This window comes from Pygoscelis adeliae, unplaced genomic scaffold (assembly GCF_000699105.1).
Source record: "Pygoscelis adeliae isolate BGI_AS28 unplaced genomic scaffold, ASM69910v1 Scaffold308, whole genome shotgun sequence".
In the NCBI taxonomy this organism is placed as follows: domain Eukaryota; kingdom Metazoa; phylum Chordata; class Aves; order Sphenisciformes; family Spheniscidae; genus Pygoscelis; species Pygoscelis adeliae.
In genome coordinates this window covers 3479277-3502363 of record NW_008825306.1, presented here as the reverse complement: position 1 = coordinate 3502363, position 23087 = coordinate 3479277, and the positions used below count along the sequence as shown (strand labels likewise).

At 39.7% G+C, this 23087-nt stretch overlaps 1 protein-coding gene across 1 annotated transcript in view; it reads right to left on the bottom strand.

The window, feature by feature from the left end:
* Positions 1-12273: 12273 nt before the first annotated feature.
* Positions 12274-23087, bottom strand: part of KCNK2 (potassium channel, subfamily K, member 2) — a 79601-nt gene continuing 68787 nt past the window's right edge. Inside the window, exon 6 of the mRNA XM_009330196.1 lies at positions 12274-12591. Coding sequence (XP_009328471.1) covers positions 12274-12591 — 318 coding nt within the window. The remainder of the gene's footprint in view (positions 12592-23087) is intronic.

Genomic DNA, 23087 nt, shown 5'->3' with positions numbered 1-23087 from the left:
ACGTCAAAGGGACCGTTGAGGTAGCTCTTCCCTCACCTTCATGCAGATCAGCACACACAGTGTCAAGCACACACACTAGCATTTTTTCAGAAAGCAAAATTGCTGAGCTGGCAAGTTACTGAACACCAAGAAAATCACAGAATCATAGAACAGTTTGGGTTGGAAGGGACCTCTAAAGGTCATCTAGTCCAACCCCACTGCAATGAGCAGGGATATCTTCAACGAGACCAGGTTGCTCAGAGCCCCGTCCAACCTGACCTTGAATGTTTCCAGGGATGGGGCATCCACCACCTCTCTGGGCAACCTGTTCCAAATCTCCCAAAAGCTTAGGTGACTTGAAGTGCCACAGTGATGTGACTATTCTGTTTCCAGTTTGAGTCAGTGCTTGTCGCTCCAATACAAAGGACGCATCTTTCCAATGAAGGGCCAGCAGAAGAGGTCTGAAGGGAGCACAGGTTGCACAGCTTAGGCCAGCCATAAGCAGCTCTGGTTCACTGCATCTCGTCACCCTAGGATCAGCTGTAAGATGCCCACAGCAACTTTTTCCCCTTCTGCCACTCAGCTACACTGACAGTGAGCTGAGGTGGCTGCAGACCTCCAACAGACCTGAAAGTGACTTGATTTTGTAGCTTCAAGTGCTAAGATGAATGAGTGTTCAGGCATATTAGCAACATCATTACAGTTAATTGCACTTGTATTAAGCTCCCACTCACTGCATAAATAACTAAGAATTCTCGTTGATTTAAAGCAAACCCTTTCCTGCAATGTCCTTGCTTTCCTACTTTTTTCTAAAGACAATGTTACCCTGTGAGTTATTGGAGCAGAAGCAGTTGTGATATTTATATGTGAGGTTCAACTGTACAAGCAAATGAGAAGAAATGACAAGAAAAGACTTTGTTGTTGTTGTTGTTGTTGTTGCCCCTATTCAGAAACTAGACAAAAGCATAATTTTAAGAACAGGGTCAAAAAAAATGGTGGGAAAAGCACTTCAACAACACACTTCATTCAAACTTTAGAAGCCTAGAGGTGCGCACAGTATTGAAATTTTCTCTGCAAACATTGTATTCCTATTTTCTTGCCCAATCCTTCAGTTCCTTTGGGTAGAAACTATCCTCTTTTACCTTACTCCAGGAGGAGACTGGGGGACAGAGTTAGTCAAAGAGATACAGAGATGAGACTATGGCCTGATATTCTGCCCAGATGGAAGGACATCCCTTTAATAGTCTTCTTATAGGAAGCAGAGTTATTTATGTTGCCTTTAGCGACAGTTAGTTTGACATAACTGGACACTGCATCCTGGGCTTTTGAACTTGGTAGCAGTAGTCAAAGCAAAGCTCTCATTTTATATTTTCTCTTGTGTATTTTTCATTTCATGTACTTGCCACTGGACTCAGATTTTTCATGAGTAGCACCTCTGAAGCACTCCAGCAATCTGGCTACTCCATTTATCAAAGCAGCTTCACGTCTAGTGTTTTACTGTGATTTGGCAGCATAGCTTTCAGTAAATTAATAATTGCTGTCATCTCCCATGAAAGGGAATATGGAGGTAACCATTGTTACAGCTTGAAGTGTAGGTCCAAAGTCTATTCCACTTCATACACTTTCCAAAAGTCTGTACTCTAAGGGCTGCCTATTTTTTAGAAAAATTGTGACATTTAATGAGTACTGCTTTACAGCCTACAACTATGAAGTTTCATTGAGCCAGCAGTTCTGTTCTGGGGAGAAGGCCAGACCCCAAGTTCTGGCTTTGATTTTACATGCCTGTCATCAAAGTGACTTGACAGATGTTTAGAGTGCTCTCAAATAAACATGACAAACAAAATTAACATATTATCTGTGGTTCCCATACTTTTCACTATGGTGATCCTATTTATTTATTTATTTATTACATAGCCACAAATCATTCCCAGTAAACTGCATTGGTTAAGAATTAAAGTATCATCCTAATTCCACAAACACACAGCAATTTTTTAACATCCCAACTCAAAAAGATTTCTTCTGCGCACAATATTTTTTCCTTTCTTCAGAATCACCCTGCACTTCACTAGCTATCTGAGGCGATAAACTAACCGCCGGTGGCTGAGATAACCAAGGAGTACAAGAAACTCCTGGTAGTCTACGTGATTGGGGTATTCAGGATGACTCATTTCCCTTGCCACAAGAAAGAAATTAGGCATTTTGGTATCCAACCCAGTGAAAAGATGCAGCTGTTTGATCACACCGTGAATCTGCATTACTATAATACCAACAGAGAACCCCACTGCACACAGCAGAGAGTACCGCAGAGAGTAAAGAGATGATCCTTGCCAAGATGATCCAAAGGTTATGATCCCACGACAAGAGAAAGTACAGGGATACAGAAAGATGTGGAGTATTTCAGCAAAATGGGAACAAAATGAGTGACCACAACAAATCTGCTCTGAGCACAACAGTAGCCAAACAGTACTCCACCTTTTTTTCACAGCAAAAGAGAATTTCTTAGAGTGATTGAAGAAAAGGAGATAAGATAAAATACTTGTAGAGAGCTTCTCAAGCATGAGGGGAAGAATGACCTGGCACTAACTTGCAGCAGTAAAAAGAAAACAAAATGCAATTCCAGAATGCTTTCTATGTTAGATGTTCAAAATATTTTTTTTCTTTTTACAGACATATCCTAATGCAATTGTTATCTATACTAAAGAGGTTCTTGTTGCTGCTCTCTGAATTAGCCACAAACTGGCATAGAGTACATAAATCTAACTCTCAAACTCCTAACTGCTATACAACACAGCAAATGTAAAATAAAATTTAAAAAAGAAAAAAGAAAAAGAAAAAAAGTGGCAGCATCATAGTGGTGGGATATCACTGGAGAATACTGAGGGAAGAAGGAATTCTGCTGAACTGTTGGACTGATTTTGTTTGTAATGATTTTTCAGGCTAATGAGTTTTAATTCTGGCTTTTATCATCTGTAGGATGTCAGAGGAATACAAAGTCAGGGGTAAAGGACCTGACTTCGGGGTACCCTGATCTGTAATGCGCTGGACTTGCATTAAGGATCACATGCTTCAGATATAGCTCAAATACAGACTGACCATCAAAAGCTCCAGAGATAATTACTACCCCAAGAATTGCCATTGCTACTTTGAATTCATTTTTACTTTATTTATCTCGGATAGGATAAGATTTAGTGGAGGCTCACAGACAGCTTCAAACCCAAGCTATATATCTGCAGTGATGAGATAGCACTTCAATTGTCAAGCTACTTCTCTCACACCGCTCCCAAATAGCACAGGTGGAGAAAAAAAACACTTGAGAACTTGATGTAATCGCCACAGCTGCCCCCAGATCCTTTCAGGTCAGTATCCCCCGTCTCTCTGTTCTTCCAAGATCTTCAAAGATCTTTTTGCTGCAAAATTACCAAACTGACAGGCGGACAAGCTGGAAGAGATAGGAAAACAGCTTTATTTTGGTTGCATGCAGTTCCAACAGCTGTCTTAGGCACTGCAGGAAATGGCAACCCATGGAGGTCTGCACATCATCATGTTGTCCCCGTCATACATCATGTCATGCCACAGTCTCCACAGCAACATATTATTTTCAAAATTTCTGGCATATTAATTGGGAAAACACTAATCAGAGGCTTAGTCCATCTTTACCATTTCTTATGTATTTTTTCATAAATAACCCTTTCCACCTGCACTGGAGATTGTTTTATTAATTTCTAATAGGACCAGAAATGTGCAAACCAGAGGCGTACAGCACAGAAATTTGCTTCAATGAGTTACATTTGTTATGCAAGATGCCACTAAAAAACATTAAAATGTATGAAGTCATTTAACTATAGCCTACAGACATAAACAGAAATTTAAAAAAGAATGAAAGGAAGAAACCCTGACTTATCTTTGTAGCTAGTTATGCATTTCTGCATTCTCTTTTTCTGTACGGAGTAACTGGCTTTGGATTTGTAATGAAAAGGACGAAGGGTTTATGGTATGCTCTGCAGTTAAGGGCTCTACATATTCTCCATTGTAATCCTTTACTCTTGGAGCAGGAGGGTCTGTTAAAGGACAGTAAGTATGGAACAATGTTATTGAGGTTAGCAGAGTTAAAATGATGTGCAAATGCAGCCCTTCTGTGCTGACAATAAAAATTAATTTCAGTTCTAAACCTGGTTTAGATCACCAACCAGCAGCAAGAATTTAGAGGAATTTTCTCTTTACTAATTTTCACAGAACTGTTTTCTTATGTTTTTCATCCACACAAGTAGAAACCACTTCTAGTGCTAATTTTGTACTAAAGTCTTGCTCGTTAAAGGGCAGGCCAAGCTCAAAAGCAGCATGCAGCTGCAGTAATAAAAAAAAAAACCAAACCCCTGCAGCCTCTGCTCTGGTCTTCATAGAGCAAATAGGAATCCATTTTTTCAAAACCTTTTCTCTACATAAAAGTGTTTTAAGGACTTCATATTGGAAAAAGTTAATTTCATCTAGCATTCAGCTGTGGAGTGCCTGTTCCCAAAGGCTGCTCCTGTCCTACAAATGCCAAACCCATGTCTTCTTACTCCACCTGTGCAGTACGAGCAAGAGAAAAAGTTTCTTCCTTTTCAAGCTATCCCATCATCATCAGTCAACCGGCACCCAGAAAGGTGTAATACATTTATAGCTGAGGCACATTCAGAGCTTGCAAAAGCGTTGCAAAAGAGCAAGAGTACACTGATATAATGCAGGCTACACTCTGACTCTTCTGACAGTCTCTAAGGACACTGAGAAATGAAAAGGTCTTTGTGCCTGTACCACCTCCACTTTATAAAGCACACAATAGTACATGACATGTTACTCCCACTTCCACTTTTGACAGTGGAGCCTAATTTTTTATCCTCCTTTTTGCTACAAACCACTAAGGTATTCTCTATTAAAAAAGTATTCAGACTTTGTGACTTTTCACTCTGTAGTTCAGAAGGGCCTAGACTATGACTCTTGGGCTATTATTCTGTCCAAATGTGTAATACGGTGCCTTTAAATCTGCAAAATTCCCTCTCTTCTGCTACAGAACAAGCAAAGGTGACAAATTATTCTAAACGCTCTATAAATTACAGAGAAGGTGTCCTGGTTTCGGCAGGGATAGAGTTAATTTCCTTCCTAGTAGCTGGTACAGTGCTGTGTTTTGGATTTAGGATGGGAACGAAATTGATAAGGCACCGATGTTTTAGTTGTTGCTAGGTAATGCTTGCACTAGCCAAAGACTTTTTAGTTTTCCATGCTCTACCGACTGAGAAGGCTGGAGGTGCACAAGAAGCTGGGAGGGGGCACAGCCAAACTGGCCAAAGGGACATTCCATACCATGTGACGTCATGCTCAGTACATAAACTGGAGGAAGCTGGCCGGGGGGGGGCCGCTGCTCGGGGACTGGCTGGGCATCGGTCGGTGGGTGGTGAGCAATTGTACTGTGCTTTGTGTATTATTATTACTATCATCATATTATTATTATTATTTTATTTCAATTATTAAACTGTTTTTATCTCAACCCACGAGTTCGGCAGGGATAGAGTTAATTTCCTTCCTAGTAGCTGGTACAGTGCTGTGTTTTGGATTTAGGATGGGAACGAAATTGATAAGGCACCGATGTTTTAGTTGTTGCTAGGTAATGCTTGCACTAGCCAAAGACTTTTTAGTTTTCCATGCTCTACCGACTGAGAAGGCTGGAGGTGCACAAGAAGCTGGGAGGGGGCACAGCCAAACTGGCCAAAGGGACATTCCATACCGTGTGACGTCATGCTCAGTACATAAACTGGGGGAAGCTGGCCGGGGGGGCCGCTGCTCGGGGACTGGCTGGGCATCGGTCGGTGGGTGGTGAGCAATTGTACTGTGCTTTGTGTATTATTATTACTATCATCATATTATTATCATTATCATTTTATTTCAATTATTAAACTGTTTTTATCTCAACCCACAAGTTTTTCTCACGTGCTTTTCCAATTCTCTCCCCCATCCCACCGGGGAGGGGGGAGTGAGCGAGCGGCTGCGTGGTGCTTAGTTGCCAACTGAGGTTAAACCACGACAGAAGGGTATGCTAAGCGTGGCTGTTCTAGTTAAAGCAGAATGTCTCTTGATCATGTTTACACCAGATCTAGTGGACTTGAATTAGGGATTGTCCACTGCAGTGATGCACTCTACCTTGTGAGTGCATCCTGTATTTGCCCCTTTCAGACTATTAATACTCAGATATCCCTGTTGGGTTTAGCACTCAACTGTCAGGAAATTGATAGAAAATATAGGGAAACTTTGGACAAAACCATGATCTTGGAAAAAAGCTTTAGGATCGGCTTTCCATCACTCTAGCCTGCTTGAGTGCATGGATACTGAATACTATAATCTTTGGAGAAAATGCAAAATCCATACAAAACAGGAGCAGATTTGTGACTGGTATAAAAGTCAGAATCAACAGTATAGCAATGTATTCTCTCATGTTCCCATGAGAGAATTTTTAACAAATAGATTCAATATTTCTAGTCATCCAGCAAAGTTAGTCCCTGTCTCCCCTGAGCCAAACAGGACTAAAATACACTTACTGTGAAAGATGTATCTCCAGAAAAACTTCTCAGACCTGCCCGTTTAATTTGAAGGATCAAATTAATAGTGCAATAAAAAAAAAAAAAAGGAGCTATCACTAAACTACTATTTAAGAAGTCATTTCAGGCTGCTATTCATTTTCTGGAGAATATTGTTATTTATTACTAATGACAAATAGTACATTCCCATCAGGATCTCTATTATATGCATATTATATGCCTTTCTCTGGAGGACGAAGATCTGACAGCATACAACTAGTCTTGAGAATTAGCTAGAATTAACAACGGAGTAAATAAAGTAAATCCTTCTTAAGGAGTTTCTCACCAAGGACATTCATTTGCCAAAGTCACACTGAAGATGTCTATATAAACACCCTTGCAACATTCCCACAAAAAACAGTGCACCCAGAGCGTTTAATGAATACTACTATTAATAATTAGTAACAGTGGAGACAGAACACAACGTATTATCCCAGTTTTAGTCACAAAGAACTCTAATATCAAAAGCCTGGTCATAGTGTATTAATTACAAACTACAGAGAGATGAGTTGCTTTCTCTGTAATTTCTCTGTATCTGCCTACAGCATCTACACTAGAAAACCAGCTAAACATGCAGAAATAACTAAAGCAGGCAATAAATAATATATTATTTATTATATCACCGGTGTAGATAGACTGCTATAATTCATAAAAAGTTGTGAAGTCCATTGGTTTTCTAAGATACTGATTGTAAATTGAGCTATATTATCAAATCACTAAATTAACATGAAACAATAGTCAATGTGCCAAAGTGGGTTTTTTAGTCAATTTGAGATTATACAACAAAAATGTCAATACATATTGAAGGCACGAATATATCGGGGTCCAGAATAAAAAGCTGTATAAGCTACTGTATCAGCTGTTATGTATAAAGGGTAAAATGATGTTGTTCTACAATAAGTAATGTACCTGTTTATAAACTTGATTCAACATGTTCCTCTGAAAGTCTGTGAAAGCATGACAAGCAATGGCCTAAAATTGAAATGTTCAAGTTTTCCAAGTACAATAAACCTATTACATTGATTCTCACACAGGCTCTTTACAATTGTAATAACAATTTGGCAAAGCAGAGAAAGCTCATTCAAGTAAAAGAGCTAGCATTTTTAATATCTCTGTATAGCTCAACAGCTTTTTATTTCTAATAACAGTAAATCGGCATCTTCTCTATTTTTCCCAAGTGGAAGCCTTTGTTTACGGTAAGGTTACGTTGTTCATTTAAATCTGCAGGACAACACAAACAAAAAAATCTTATTCATGTTTCTATGACAAAATAATTACTTTAACTCTGACAAATTCATGTAAAATGTATATTTTTCTTAATATATAAAATCCTTTCCTTTCAAACAGTACTGCAAGGTAGGAAAGAAAAGATAATTACCACATAACTGTATGACAGCAATTTATTAGAAATATTACTGCTGTATTTCAACACCATATGTAGTTTCCCTGACAGGAAAATTTCCTTCCCAGGAAATAAAATTATATACATATATAGACTTGTGATGTACATGTAGGGTTGACTAAGTAAAGCAGCCTTCCATTTCTTCTTCCACGGGGCGTGTGGTATTCCTATTTAGAGACCATTGGTGTAGAAATAATGCTGGAGGCACAAGAACTCAAAACAAACATACAGACCAGATTTTCTCCCATCTGCTGTCCTGGTCTTACGGGTTTGCTTAGTGACCTAAGGAAGGTCCACTCCAGTTCAAGGGTGGTCGGTCCCTTTAGAGGTTTAGCACTTCTGTGAGTTTCTATGTTACCCTCCAGCTGTCATCCTCTTGTATCAAAAAAAATTTCATGAAGAGGTGAAGAGAGGAAGGCACAGCCAGGATGTTCATGAGATTCAGCAAGCTTCTGGGTTTGACCCTTCCAGGCTGTTCGCAGCTCAGACAGTAGCACCTCAAGGCTGCCTGAGTATTGAGAAAAGGAGGACAGGCAGCCTGCAGCTACAAAACACAGAGGGGGTGCCAAAGCAAGCTCCTCCCCGGTACTGAAGCAAGAATGGGGCATGGAACAAATTCTCTGCGACTCAGAATCTCCCTGCCACTCAATGCAGGGCTATAAAAAAATCGCGGCTTTGACCAACAGAGACACTTTGGAGACTTTACCAGATGTAGTACACCAAAGAATGCAAAAAAAGGCAGGATTATCATAGGCAACAGAAAACAATGCAGATTAGCTACTTCTTTAACAGATTTCAGGTAATTTTTATTAATGTAATGTTTCCTCTAGCACTGAGAAATAAATTCTTTTGTTAGGTGGCACATGTGCCTTTACAGATTCGTATGTGCTAGAACTTGTCTCTCATCCAAAATGTTTTGCCAATGTCTTTTTTTATGGTATTTGTTTGGCAGTACAAGAGAAAACAACCCTCTACCAAAGTGAAATACCATTTTCACAAACTTGCTTAAGTAGTAAGTATCCTAACGGTCTGGAAGTGTCTCCATGTGTGTGTGAGAGGAAGGAGGTTACAAATGGAATTTCATTAAGTGCTAATTCATGCTTTTGCAGCTCCATATTTGGAAGGGTAAAGTGAGCTATGCAAGACTTCCAGAGGCAAGAAAGACACAGGTTTTTAATACAAAAGTCTGCTCTTACAGGAATAAAAACAAAAACCTTTATGGAGTTCATCAGGTTTTATAAATTCACTTAGCCATCCACAGCATTTGTGATCTATCACTGTATGTGGAGAGGGAGAAAAAGAATAACATTAATGGTACTAGACACATTTGGATCATGGTAACTCTACCTACTTATACCATCTGGTTTGTTGCATCTTTTCTTCTTCTTCAGTTATTAAATTTACAAATAAAGGATTTTATTTGTTAATGCTTTGTTCCAAACAGGCAAATCTAGTCTAATCTATTTTGACAAGGTAGGACAATTTAGATCTGTTACAAAAGTGAAAAAAGAAACAATATCTTTTATATATACATTAACAGGGGTTCTTTTCCCGTAGATCACACACAAAGTCAAAGTAAATAAACGCTGAATGGATTTAACTAATATCCATACTAATACCTCAAACATTGTCACAGGATGTCAAAACAACGTGCTCCTTTCAGCAGATCCCGAGATGACCAAAAGTTTCTTTAAAATGAAAGAAACCACATAGACACTCACTTCCATAGGTTGGTAAATGGAAACAAACTGGTTAGAATGACCCAAGGGTTTAAACTAAGATATCACATCACTGAGTGTCAAAGACAATAAACCTTTAAACATTACCAGCCCCTTTCCGAAAATCAGATCCAAAAGGCACTGAGACACATCCCACCCAAATCAGATTGGAACGATGTAAGGAAACAGTCCTCTTCACGTACCACCACACAGTTGCGGGCTGTCGTTCCCTTGGCCAAGACCTAATTAAAGAGTCCGTTGTAAAATATTCACTGCAGAAATGACTGCTCTGGCATGAAAAGGCTACTGCCCTTAGAGCTGCTTGTTCACACGCTTTGCAGAAGGTTACCACCAGCACGGGAGAACTGGCAGGGCAGCAGGTCAGAGCTCCCCACACCTCCCTCAGTGCAAAGACGCAGCAATTACCATCAGCTCTGTAGCACACGACAAAAGAAACTCTGGCCTGCCAAGTTTTTGAAACAAAATAGCAAGAAACACAACTTAGGGTACAGCAACCAAAGAGCATTATTTTTAATATCAAGAAAAAAATTAATTTCTGTGCTGGGTGAGTCAAGCCTTTATTGCTAAACCAGCTTAAATTAGAGCAGGTGGCAAACTGCTATACTCCGTAACCGATGAAAGCACAAAAATCAGTTTCACAAATTATTTCTTAGCATTCCAGTTGTAGCAAGCAGGAGATTCAGAGAAGCTTATTTTAATTAAAAACTTTATTTTTCATTACAATTCACAGTTTATACATGGCAAGACGAACCCTCGCCATGTGGACATTCAGAACACTGTGCTGGGGAGACAAGGGTCTTTGTTATAAGAGCATTGCTCGGTGCTGTGTCATGGAACTTCCTTAGTTTTAAAAGCGTACTCTCTGTAAATGTTAATTGACTGATATTTACACTGAATTGACTGAATTTACATATTAACTTATATTTATTAGAAAACAAGCTAAGCATCCAAAAAACATTAACATTCATATCTTGCATGTTATCTAATGGTCAGAGATGCTGTAAGATTTGCCACTTGAATCATGCCCAATCAGCAAAGTCCCATTCTTTTTAATTTACACAGAGCCTAAATTATTCTTTAAGGCCTGTTCTACTCATTTTATGTACAGCCAGGTTACAATAGACTAACATAAGAAAAAAAATGCAAAATTATCCATTCCATCCTGCATTTCTTCTGAATCTCATGTACACCTATAAGCAAAACAGAAGATAGAAAATTAAAGTTAATGTGTTTTCTTAAGACCAATAAAGAAAACCCATAGTCTGGTTTAGATCTGCTTCTCGTCAGCCTATCCTGTCTGAACAATCATCCATATTCATATTGTGCTATTTATCAGCTCTTCTTCATGCCTGCACTTATATTCAGAGCCATCTCTATTTGAAATGTAGAAAGTCACAGTGATACCAGTTTCAATTGCATTCCCACGTTAGTCACAGCTCCGGCACAGGCAGCCACTGTACAGCGTGACATTCAGGAAAGCACTCCAGCAGGATTCCTGGGTAAAATATCATATGGCGTCTGGTGTGACTTGACTTAAAGAGGAAGTTAAGAATCCTTTTCACAGAGCAAATATCTGGCGGAAGGTTTATGCTTATTAGAAATCGCTGTATTTTTCTGCATTGTTTTCTGGATGTGGTTATTAGAATACAGCAATTAAAACCTCTCCTGCCTCTCCTCAAAATAGTAATTTTTACTTGCTCTTGTCATCTACCAAATAATTTAGTGACAGATAAGCTGCAGATTTTTTGGTACATCTGACGCAGAGAAAAAAAACAACTGCTAAACACTGCTTGAAAAAATTAAGACCCAAGGAGGGTCTGCAAATTCTACAAGTCAGTGTGAACAAGTATCAGCTGGACCTGAGTAAAACAAAATGCTTCTGGGGGACATGTTTGCAACTTTTGAAACTGCAGTGCCTTTAAATTTGATGATTGTGGAGTTTTGGCATTCATTCATGCTGGTTGGTATCTTCACGACAGACACCTTTAAAACACCATCGTTTCAAGAAGAATGAAAGCTCAAATGAAATACACTTCTCATGCAAAAAAACAAACAAACAAAAAACCATACAGGAACTGTAGAGGTTCTGGTTCTTCAAAAGATAAGGCACTGACAAAAATTTCTTAGGTAAAAGGCTGCATAAGAATTTCTTGCCATTTACAAGTGTGTTGTAGTCCAGAAATGGTCCATTCCTAGGCTCAGTAAGGTAGACCCTGAAATTTTAAGGACTGATCCCTCAAAGCTACATTGTTACCATAAACAAGTGTGATTCATTCTTGAGGCCATATGGCACATTAGGAGAAGTGAAAAACAGTCTGGGCAGATAAAGGCAGAAGACGTTGCTTGTTCCAGCATCTTTCGATAACAGGAGTGCCATTCATCTTTGTGTCTTTGAAGAGATGCGATGGTAAATCTGGACTGTAGTTTCTGTGGAACTCATGCACACATATAAAATGCTATTAGCATTGATCATCGACAGGGTGGAGAAAAAAGATATATGGCTAGTCTAAGCCAAGAGCTTCTCAAGGACTGGGATCCAAAGTCACAGCTACTTAATGTTTTCAATAACAGCTATCTCTTCTGCTGCACAGTGCGGTGTCAAACCATTCATGTAAATGCTGTCCGTCTTTGTTAGAGCTGGCAAGATGTCCTTCTCACTGGTGAGATGGTTGACTGACAGGGTTCTCTTGCAGGGAGTCAGGTCTTGATTGTGGTTGACGGCGAGTTCTGCGGAGAGCTTCCTTTTGATAGAGGTAGCCCGCTGGAACTTGTCATAGATCTCCACGCTCAGGCGCCTTCGAGTTTCTTTGAACTCTGCGGTGACATTGGCTGTCCACTCCGCAGCATGGGCTCTGAATTCCCCTACCTGTGGCAAAAATGAGAAAAAAAAGAATCATTATGGGGCCGAGGACTTTAGACACTGTTTAGGCTCAAGAGCCTCGTGAGAGAGCAATGTGGCTTTGGGCCGGCGAAGAGCTGCTGCTGCTGGCAGAGATTTCTCATGCTGCAGGCTCACTCTTCTATTGATAGCAGCTAAACAAGAAGAAATTATTCTAAAAACACAATAAAAATCTTTTCCACTAAGTTTTCTTTAGTTATAGGCAGTCAGCAATATGGGGAAGCTGCAGAGCCCTGACAGCTGCACAGTACCCAGCTGGTCAGGGGATGCTGAACTCCCAGCAATCCAGGCTGTGTTGTGTATTGTTACTAGGGTGGAGGGTTATTTATGAGCACTTTTACTCTCTCTGGAAAGATCCCTGGGAGACTCGGCAAAGAATTTTCTAAATTTAGACAGAAACGCTTTTTTGAAGGAAAATGTCAGCTGCTTGTATTCTCTCTTTTTTGTGCTTGCTCAAACATAGCACCAATACGGCAGCAGTTTCAGTCATGTCAGCAACATGTCTGCTTACCACCCTGACACCGCTGAAGTGACATACTAAAAAGCAGCACGAAGACAATTGCAGAGTGGAACTCCGAGAGCTGTTACCGATCACAGCCAAAGGAAAGGCAGTCTGCCAGTCGCCGCACGTGGCTGCTGTACAATTACCATACAGCTGGAGGGGGGTATTTCCCCTGCTATGCCCAGATCTCCAGTCAGGTTGGCTGCAAGGTACTGGTTTGTACCATCACCACCATTTCACGAACGTATGTATATCCCCTGCTGCCCGCTCAGTTTCTGTGCTCTAACTCTGTATGTCCTTATGTTGACAGCCTTGGAAAAGGCTGATCCACTTTCACTAAAAACTACCATAATTTTTTCCCCTTAAGCTTTCTTTCCACCATTTCAGTGCTTCAGTACTAGGAAAGCTGGAGCATCCCATGAGCCCAAGCTCTGAGGGTAGGGCTGAGGAATGGGGAGGAAGGCAGCTGCTGGCACAGAATCCCAAGTTATCCTTATTCTTCCTCAGACATGGCATGAGGTAGACTGAGCAGCTCACCCAGATAATAGTCTGAGGTGAATTATGGCCCTTATATGCTATTTATATTTTTGCTCTTACATGTCAACCAAACCACTGTTGCAATATTAAGTAAGTTATATAGGTAATTAAAGAAGGCACCTTTTGAGGACATTATCTCATTATAACGGCAAAGGAAATAAATAGACTGTTTCTCTTTAAATCTCTGCTTCGTAGGCAGTTTAATAGTTGGAAGGTATAGTACAGAGAAGATAGACTGCTGATAAATACAACTCCAAAGCAAAGCATTTCAGAAGAATTAACCCACTTAAATAAATTAGTCTAATTGGTACTGCTCAGTCCAGAATTTCAATCATTGGCAAGCAAGCTCGGACTTGGTGAGCATAGAAATAAAAAAAAAATTAACAGAGAAATACGAGGGGTAAACCGTCAGAGATAAGTGACCACAGGCTTATTCATGCTTTGCAGTGCAGTGGAAAACAGGAATATAATGAAGGTAAAAAACAATCAGCTCACCCAGGAGTGACAGGGTTTCAGGAAAACTTCCCCCCTCCAGAAACAAAACAAAAAGATCTCTTTACCCAGGGGTCATTTTATTACATTTGTCTCAGCTTCAGTGAATTACACAGATGACTAATGTAGACCCATTATGTATATTTTCTAAAACAAGGATTACTATCTGTAATACACAGAGGACTTGCCCAGCTGAATGATTATTAGTATTTAAATTGTGCAATTAGGATCAGACACACTGCACTTCAGATCTGAAAATAATGAAATCTGTAATGCTGAAACATTTCAGCTGCTACAATATTTTTATTTGTAGTAAACAAGTAATAAAAATATGATCAGCAGTATCAGTGCATACCCTGGGGCAGCTTTGGCCTTCACCGAAGCTTTACTAAAGGCAGGCTGCTCAGATTCTGGAGCATGCTTCTGTCCAGGGGAGCAAAGAGACAGTATACGGGTTCCTATTTTACCCCACACATTTGTACACCTCACCAGCTGCGTAGGCATTCGCTAGACCAGTATTGCTCAGACACACATCTCTGGCATTGCATATGGTCACATTCAAGGGATGTTATCAGACTGGTAGCTTTAAAACTGTGTCTTGGCAACCTACTGGAAGCTACAACCATCTTGAACTGTCTCCCCATATGCTTTTTAACCTTCCTTTTACTAGTAGTTTCAGTTCCCACTTCTCTCATGTTTTTCCAGCAAAGAAAAAACAGCTGGCCATGCTTCTCATGAAAGCGACTCTATGTAACCCCTAGGATAGGCTCAGAATTCCCTTGCCAGCCCACCTCACCGCATGCTGATGATGGACCTGTCTTGCACAGGGCAAGCTGCTATATTTTAACTCTTGTGCATGTAAGTTATTCAGGAGAATTTTAAAATTGTAGTTGTTAGGAAATCTGATTACTAAATTCTAATTAGATTTCTTTTGGAAAGCAAGTTTATGCAGCCAGCTGAAGAACATCATTAAATATGCCTTTGGAGATGGGCTCATGGTCCAATTAAGGTGATGTGAAACATGAACATGGTGGAATCAATCCTATCTTCCCATAGACCAGAGCTATGATGCTGTTTGCTACAATTTCAGTTTTATATTAAAATCATAGAAAAAAATTGAAAAATGCAGCGCTATTGCTAAGCAGAATTGAAATGCATTAGTAGTAAAACAGAGGTAATTGCAGAGCATGAGAAACTAGAAGTTCAGTGCTGTGTGAACTATGCATGCCCCAAATTATTGCTTTCGGCCCCTAGCTTTTGTGTGAACTGAAATGCACTCGAAAATGTTATCCCTTCAGAATGAAACTCTTAATTCCATAGCACTTACGGACTCAGGCGCAAAAGGTTATAGGAAAAGAAATGTGCAATTTTTAACTGCCGCTGTTCATAAGTAACTTGCTCTTATAATTTGATCCCTCCTTTATCCATAGGGACATTTCTGCATATGTTCAGGTCCTTTCTGTCCTTAGGGTATGACATTTTATCAAACTGCATTACAGCTCCTCTTCATCTGGGGGCTGACAGCCACAAAATGTCTTATGCAAAGTGATTGAAATGCCACTTGCCTATGCTGCTCAGAAAAAAAAATCTTCACATACCTACCTACTGTAACAATTGTTTACTTTTCTCCAATTCTCTTGCTTCATTAGAGCACACAGCTCTGTAGACTCTGCAGCTGTCATAGTTGGGGCAATGTGACACGAGGACGAGGCCTCTTAGTCACAGAAATTATTGACAACTAAGGACTTTACATAAGGCTGAATGACACAAGATGTTTCAAAAGTAATAGGAAAAACATGTCACAGTGATAGCACCTGACTCAGCCATACAATAAGCAACACTAATCTGGTGATGCTGCTCACTCCTAACCTTCGGGGAATAGAGATGCCACCAGTAATGGGGACACAGTCCCTAGCCCAGCTCCAGGATTGACTTCCTCCACATCAAAATCCAAATTAGACTGCAAGGTGTTAGACATATTTCACAAGGAGTACCAACTCTAACCTATTAACATTGTACTTTAAACATCAACAGCTAGTAACCTTATGAGGTATTTATAAAGCAATACCCTACTGCCTTATGAGACCAGGGAATAGGGTCTCAATGACAAATTCTCAAGAAATATGGTAATGGTAACACAATTAAATATTCCACACAGCACAATTCACCGTGAAAAACCTAGATACTTTTCTATCAAATAAACAGCCAATTCCTTGCCCAGCACAGGCTGCCTGGCCTTCAGCTACCACTGCAGATGGGCCTGGGTATCCCATACATTCTTCATCATGTCTGACACCCTCAAGCGGATGTCTCAAATACCATGGGTCATCTCCAGTAGCATCTCTAAATGTCTATGTTAAGGTGTCTCTGTCTACCTGTGGTGGAAATGTCACATTTACTCTATTAGGATATAATGAGGAATAGCCTCTGAACAATTTTGAAGTGTGTCTACTCATTCCTGTTAAAGTCACTTTTGATTTTTTGGGGGGTTTGTCTGTTTGTTTTTAACTACACATCAAAAAAATGTACTTGCATGAACTTCCTGAATGAACAAACAGTTCCCAGGCTGTGCACATACCTTATCACCAACATTATTTAAAGACAGACATACTGAATTTGACAGAACTAGGAAAAAACATGGACATTAAGCAACCATTCCTTCACCTATTCCTGTGAAAACCCATCTAAATTAATAACGACCTAAAACTGGCCCTCAGCCAATATCACTAGCGAGACCAAAACTCTCTGTTCATTTTCATCGCCACCATGTTTTAGCTTTCTCACTGTCTAGCCGAGCTCTGCACTTGGATAGTGGCCAACAGCATAACCCAGAATGTAAGTATGTTCAAGGGGATGCTACTGCTAAAATAATTTAAAAAAAAAAATTTGAAGATACTGAAGCACCTGCTTCATTCTTCAGTACATTTACTCTAATTCCTTATACTTGTCAGGAGTTTGGGGATCTTTCTGGACACTCCGCTCACAACAGATACCCAAATAATTACGCAAACAAAACTGCCCACCGTGCAGGAAGACCACTCATCCTATTAAGTGTGGTCTGGACAGCACAAGCCATGAAGCTATAACCTTTACATAAGTAATCTGTACTTCGAATGAAGCCGCATCTGTGGTCTAACAGAAAAAAACCACAAGCCTAATTAAGGACATCCTTAAATAGACCAAAATGAATATACACTTGTCTAACTTAACTTTGCCTTAGTTTTGCTCGTCCCTCTCAGGGAGATTCTTGAAAAATCTCAACATTACAGTATAGCCAGTTAATCTACTTCTACTTACAGAGTGGGAAGAAAGATATCCTGCTTGGATGGAACTCAGATATATGACATGGAAGTTATGATATATTTGGGAGGAGCTAAACCACTAAGTACCAAATAAGAAAAAAATTAACTTTATATATGCTATGCAAGAAAATGAAAATATATATTTCTAAATAATGTGTGTAGCTTTTTCTTTCATAGCTGTACTTTATGTTGTTTCCTTTGGCATACAGGGCTCATACATTTTACAACGGCCACATTAGTGCAAGCCAAAAAAGATGAATTAAAGAGCAAGTAGATGAGCTGGAGATATCCTTCTGACTGCATTTTAGGGGGAAAAAAAGTGGCCTTCCTTATAGATATTCTTAATGCTCTAAATGTTCCTCAGTATATAATTTCTAACATTTATCCCTAATGCATTCTTCAAGGTTTTGCAGCTTCATTTTTCCTCTCTGATATACTTTTTCTGTTACTTAAAAATTACACATCCAATTAACCTCTCCATGATATGCTACTCAGAGACAAAACTAGAAAGAGCATGTACATGTCACATTATCCAGGCAGCAGAGTACAGTACATAACATTTTGTCTTAGCTTTCAAGAAACTCATCCAGCATTTGCAGAAATTGTTCTCAAAGTCCTACTTAAAAAACAAAATTAAAAAAAAATGTAGGTATGGAGAGGGTTGATGGGTTTAACAATGCAGCTGCTAGGTGGGTTGATTCCCTGCGTGGGTAGGAGGGTTTGTCTATCTGCCATCTCACTTTCCTGCAGTTCTGGACAAGCACACACCACCTCTTCCCACCTGAGCTACTGCTGGCCGCAAATTTAAGTTCACTACATCAGTTGCCTATAGGCTAGAGAAGACTGGAGTGCAGAAGAGAAAAAGACAAGTTTCACGGACATTTTTACTGAAGCCTGTGCATTTCCTATATGTTAAGAGAATCTCATTTATAGTCCAACTAAATAAATTCCCATCCCAATTATCTGGCTTTTAGTATTTCTGTAATTACAGCATTATTAGTAAGTACCCAAGCCCAATCGTGCTGTAATTTGTGCACAGGTATTTAGAGAAGCCTGTGCTCTACTTGTCTTTAAAGGTAAAGGAAAACACTAACAAAATGCAACATTGAAATACCACAGGCACTAGTGAGATACCTATGCTGAGCTTTCCCAGGTATTTAACCACTATCTTCTGTTCCTTCATTCTGTCAGGACCTCAGCTCTGTAGCAGAGAACTCTTCTACACCAGGTCTTTAAGTTACCAGACTTTAATTTCAAAGTGAATATCACAAATGAAGCAGTAAGTGATCTCTTTTTTGGTTCCCCTGGCTGGTATACATGTCCCTCTGTTTTTCAGGCAAATATTAGAGGGGAAAAGATTCTATTCTGTGAAATTGTCATCTTCTGGAGTAACATTTAAATTACATAGACAGCTGTATTTTTGTATCCATGGTGGTCAGAAATGTTTTGGGAACAATGCTCTCCCACTGGAAACTGGATTATTCAGTCCTGTAATAAGTAATGTTTGTCAGTTCAGTCTGGTGAGCAATGATTGTTTGGTTTCACCCACATAACTTCCATGAGCACATCTGATGCCTTGGATGAAATAAACCACATTCTCCAATGGGAACGCAGAGAGCCCATGAATTTTGATTATTTTTTTGTGGAGGAACATCTATGGTGGCAGCTGTGGGAATATGTTTTGTGGAGATGTGACAGATGGCAGATGCAGAAATGGCCCTTTTGCTCTATCATGGTCTGATTCAACAAAATAAAAACAGGTAGCCTACAAAATAAAAAAAAAATCATGTCTACAAAAACAGAACCAGATATACTAATAGTCACCATATTTGTTTTGTTTTACCTCTTTTTTTTCCCCAGAAATATGAACACTTCTATGGTAAGTACCTCCTCAGAACTATTATTGAGCATTGCCCATCAGACACTTCTTCACATACAGCTGCATGTGTGTGTCTCTCAATACTGTGCACAAGTTATTGCCCTGATTATCTCAGTCCCTAATGTTCTGCTTTATTAATAACTTTCAAAGATAAAATAAGATGCTGACATTTTCCTAGCAAAATCAGCTGTTCTATTTAGTTGTTTCATCTACAACAGAGAGCCATCCAACCCCTCTTTCAACCTGATGAGAGTGAATGACATCCACCTGTATTAACCACAAGAAACTATTTAGGTTTACATAAAGCTCTACCAGCTGAGCCTAAGGTGATTCAGGAGAACAGCATGTGTTCTCTGTCTGCACTATATAGCCAATGACTTTGCTGTGGCCAGAAATAGCAAACGTTTTAAGAATTATACTAGAAGCATAATGAAACCCAAACCACAGGCAGTTGAAAGACTGTCTCAACTTTCTCCCACAGGAAAGAGACAACGACTGCTTCATAAACTCATTGGATGACTTTTTTTAGCTTATAAAGATATGCTAAAGAAAACATAAAAAAAGGACTTTTAATTTTGACTTGGTATGAGTAAGGAATGGCTATTGTAACTACATGGTCAAGTCCCAGTAAAAACTGTTCATTTCTTAACTTTCTAATGTTAATATCTGGAGTGATACTTGTGTGAAATATTAAAGCTCCGCTTTGGTTGTTAAACACTAGTATTGCAACTGCACTCATCCCTTGTAAAGGAAAGCATTCCATAGTTTCTTCAGTCCTTTTTATCCATGACTGCGAAGCAGTTTCCTCACTGTCAACACAACTTCTTGAAGATGCAAGGGTATTCTGCTGAACTGGCTTTGTCTGGGGACTCATCCACAAGACAGCTATCAAATACATACATATTCAGTATTACTAACATGTTTTGGCGTCTCTTCCTAGCAAAATCCAAGCCCTGAGATTAGCTTAAAAAAAATAAAGTTTTCAGGAATGTTAATCATGAAGACGTGGGCTGAACAGATTCCAGATTAAATATCACTCTGTCAATAGAGTTAAATCACAGATATATTTGTCACAGTAACCTAAAAGATCGATTACACCTTGTTTCCAAAAATCAAGATTTCCTAATGTAAACCATGAGAATGTACATTCAGGGAATCTTCATGGGTAATTAACTCCAAGAAATGCCACTGCTATAACTGAGCTCTCTTTAATCAGTTTCTCTTATTATGAAGTATAAGTCAGTCGCTCCAGTTTTATTTTTGCAAATTCAATAGCTCTCGCCATCACTACCTGGTTGCATGCAGCCCGCACTGGAGGCATTTCCATCTCCCCTGAACCATCCAGTCGGCACGGTGAGGCAAGGGGGAGCACTGGGGAGAGCAGGGCCAGGCGTAGGGGCTGGCAGGCGAGGCGCCAACAGTGCCCCCCCGCCCTCGGCAGGCACAGCATGCCGTGCTGCTCATGCAAATGTATTTAGGCAGCACGTCTCTTGTAATCAGCACCACACCAGCATCACTTCGGAACCTGGTACTTAATATGCAATAATGAAACAGCTGTCTCTAAAGGGCTTTAATATGCCCAGCTGAGGCGTGATATAAACATAAATGATATAAATATAAACCACACCAAAATTATAACAGTCTAGGTGTTACCTTTGTGTGTGTGTGTTGAATCTGAAGTTAAGCAGGCATCACATGTCCAAAGTACACAAAGCTACGAGGAAAGACATCTCAAAAAAGTGTCAAAAACCATCAGCAGATTAGTTTTCCTGGGACTCTCAGAATAACATGTTCTTTCATATTCATTATTGCACATAGTACTACAGTGTACTTGTAAAAGATTGATCAATACAGAAACTCAGTATTACAGACTGTTGCTAGGGCAGGACCGAGAACACCACCAGGATGATGTAAAATCTCTTGAGAAGGGAACGGATCAAATTGCATTCAAAACCAGGTCAGCCATTTCTACCTTACACCAATACCACGCTTTATAATTCCCTGAGACTCAGAGACATTATGGAGGGACTGTATTCCCATCTTTCATTTTTGGGGTGGTTTTTTTGTCCTGTCGCTAGTCAAATTTGACCAGAGACCTATGGCTGTATTTACTGCAGAAAGATTTTATATGTTTCCACATCTCATAAATTCTTAGAAACAATCACCTTTTTGAATGTGGCTATTCTTTCTCAAATACACTTTTCTGTACATCTTGGATGGACTGGAAAAAACTCTTAATGCTAGGGGGACTTCTCTTCAGAAGGCTCTTTTTCCATTTTTATAGCTCTCTGCATTCCTTCTGAATTTTAGACCACAGATCTAGGGACTGGTTTATGGTAATACACCTTTTAATGACATCTGCAGCAGTAACACCACTTTCCTACAGAAATTCAATGATCCCCTGCTTGTACATCCTAGGAAATGTAGCACCCCTATTAATCATTGCCTTGCAAAAGGACTTCACATGCAATTTCTTCCACACCATGACTGTCTCCCACAAATATTTCCGATTCAGTGCTTTCTAGGAACAGACTTCCATCAAGTTAGTCTGACCTACCCATTGAACTTGTGGATATACAATTCTTAAAACTACTGCAATTGTTTTTTTAATTTTTTGTAAGAAAAGGAGAAGCCCAAACAATTGTTTTTTTTTCAACAGAAGCTGATCCGTCTCACTTAAAACAATGCACAATGGATCAGCAATTGGCTCACGCTTTTGTAAAAAGCCTCTGATCACCAGGCTGAAGAGTTACTGTTATCATCGTCATTTCTAAGTGAACAGATTTTGTATCTTAAAACAGCAGGAGCCAGGTTAAGAGCTCACGGCCACTGAAAGAACTTCTCCTTCCTCCTCCTTGGTTGCACACCCTCACTGAACAGCCTCTGAGGCCTATGTGTTTGCCTGGTATGCCAGTTCAACTCACTAATACCTTGCAAAACTTTCTCACTTGAGTCCACTCATTTTTTCATCTTTTCATGCATACAGCCTACATTCAGGGTCCCTCCTCAGGGGATATGAGAGGTGGCTTCAAGTTCTTTTTAGGCTGGGACCCTTAAATTGGGTGAGCACCTTTAGCCTGAAGCTAGTAAAATGAAAAGACTACAAATATTATAGGGAGTGCAATAATCTCCATGGCATCATCATGACAAGCCTAATTCTGTTTTGACAGACATGAGTGACAACTCTGCCACTGGTGCCAAGAAGATTAAACTGAATGATGATTCAGATGAGTCAAATTTGTTTAAAAATATCAAAGATAACAGTTGCCTCTTGAATTTCCACAAGAAGTGAATGTGTTATTTCTCATGAAATTTTAGGCTTGGTCTTTAAAGCTGGATCCATATTGTTCAATTCAAAAGAAAGACACGCAGCATGAAAAATCACTTGTCCAAACTGTCTAACATGAGGCAGTCACCTGGACTCTTGATATACAGTGAAGAGAACAGGCTCTTCCAGGATGCAATTCATCTCATATGGTAGATGCCTTAAAAAATTCAAATGGATCACGCTAAAAACACTCATTTCCTTCCACTGACTATAAAGGTGTCCTGGTTTTGGCTGGGATAGAGTTAATTTTTTTTCCAGTAGAATCATAGAATCATAGAATCATTAAGGTTGGAAGAGACCTCCAAGATCATCGAGTCCAACCGTCAACCCAACACCACCATGCCCACTAAACCATGTCCCTAAGCGCCTCATCTACCCGTCTTTTAAATACTTCCAGGGATGGTGACTCAACCACTTCCCTGG